Source organism: Procambarus clarkii, chromosome 76 (assembly GCF_040958095.1).
Source record: "Procambarus clarkii isolate CNS0578487 chromosome 76, FALCON_Pclarkii_2.0, whole genome shotgun sequence".
NCBI lineage: Eukaryota > Metazoa > Arthropoda > Malacostraca > Decapoda > Cambaridae > Procambarus > Procambarus clarkii.
In genome coordinates this window covers 1,081,071-1,082,785 of record NC_091225.1, presented here as the reverse complement: position 1 = coordinate 1,082,785, position 1,715 = coordinate 1,081,071, and the positions used below count along the sequence as shown (strand labels likewise).

General features: G+C 45.1%; 1 protein-coding gene across 1 annotated transcript; it reads right to left on the bottom strand.

Moving 5' to 3' along the window:
* Positions 1–646: 646 nt before the first annotated feature.
* On the bottom strand, positions 647–1,708 carry LOC138357157 (S-adenosylmethionine synthase-like; the record flags this gene model as incomplete). The annotated part of the gene is made up of 1 exon (XM_069313809.1): positions 647–1,708. A coding segment is annotated over one exon (1,062 nt), but the record flags the coding sequence as incomplete, so codon positions are not given.
* Between the last annotated feature and the right edge of the window lie 7 nt (positions 1,709–1,715).

Below are 1,715 nucleotides of genomic sequence, written 5' to 3'. Positions count from 1 at the left end.
GACCCACAAACAGTTGGAGGAGGAGAAGGAGGAGGAGGAGGAGGAGGAGGAGGAGACCCACAAACAGTTGGAGGAGAAGGAGGAGGAGGAGACCCACAAACAGTTGGAGGAGGAGAAGGAGGAGGAGGAGACCCACAAACAGTTGGAGGAGGAGAAGGAGGAGGAGGAGGAGGAGAACCACAAACAGTTGGAGGAGGAGGAGGAGGAGGAGGAGGAGGAGGACATAGAACCCCCCACCGAAAAAAAGATAAAAAAACTGGATTCAGTTTAGTGGAAGAAAACGTATTTATCTTGACCCAGACGCTGGTCTTATAGAGTCATTTTAATTTTATTTACTCTGATATATAAAAGGCCCGGAGATTTTATATACTCGGGTATATAAAACGTCAAAAAAGTATATAAAACTATCAATTGAATATAAAATTAAAGGTTCCCACCATGCTTCTGTGCTGGCTAGGGTTCAAGTCTCCTGGTGGGAAAGTGTTCTCAATAACTTCACTCTCGTGTTTAGGAGAGTTGTGAATCAAGCATAGACATAGTGTTCTCCCATATTAACAGGGACTTGTTGAAAAACGTAAAAATGATAGTCATCCTTAAGAATTATTTGACTCTAAAATTCAGGGATGGTCAACTTCTTGGGCTGCTCCCAAGAGAACTGTTGCCGTCCAAAATGTCCATAACACGACGTATCACTGTAAATTGGTCTCTTTAAGCCCAGCTCCTTGACAATATGTCCTAGTCGTAGATCAAAGTTGTGGTTAACAATCTTCAGAAGCTGTTTTGATGTGTACTGTGAGGTACCATAGTGGAAGATGCTGATGCTTATGGGGTGCACAACACTAATGGCGTAAGATACCTGAACCAAACAGTGTCTACATAATTTGTTTTTCACCAGTGACTTGGCAACCCATCTGGCGGCATAGGCCGCTGAGCGGTCAATCTTTGTGTAATCTTTGCCAGAGAATGCTCCCCCGCCGTGAGCGCCCCACCCACCATAAGTGTCAACGATGATTTTCCTACCAGTTAGCCCAACGTTACCTTGAGGTCCACCCATGATTAATTCTCCGCAAGGGTTGATGTGGTATTTCGTTTGAGTATCTATATATTTTTCAGGAATAATGACCTTGATGACCTTCTCTATAACCTCGTCACGCAAAGCTTCGACAGTAATTTGTTCCGAGTGCTGTACAGAAGCGACAACAGTGTTCACTCTTTTGGGAATAACAGCTCCTTGATCGAAGGCATACTGGCATGTGACTTGAGTCTTACAGTCAGGTCGCGCCCACCAGAACGTCCCATCTCTTCGCAGCTCTGCAATCTTCTGATTGAGACGGTGTGCCAGCATAATAGTTAAGGGCATGCACTCGTCGGTCTCATCAGTGGCATAACCAAACATCAGTCCCTGGTCCCCTGAACCAGTGTTGTCATCACTGCGCCCGATGTGTACACCATTAGCAATCTCCGCACACTTTTGCTCCAGGGCGAGAAGAATATTACAGGTCTTGTAGTCAAAGCCCTTTCGTGAATCATCAAAACCAATTTTCTTAACAATATCACGCACAATTTGTTGATAATTAACTTGGGCCTTGGACGTAATCTCCCCACAGATCAGGATCATACCAGTTTTGGTACATGTTTCACAAGCAACTTTGGCGTCAGGGTCCTGGCTAAGATGGGCATCAAGCACTGCGTCGCTGATCTGATCGCAAATTTTG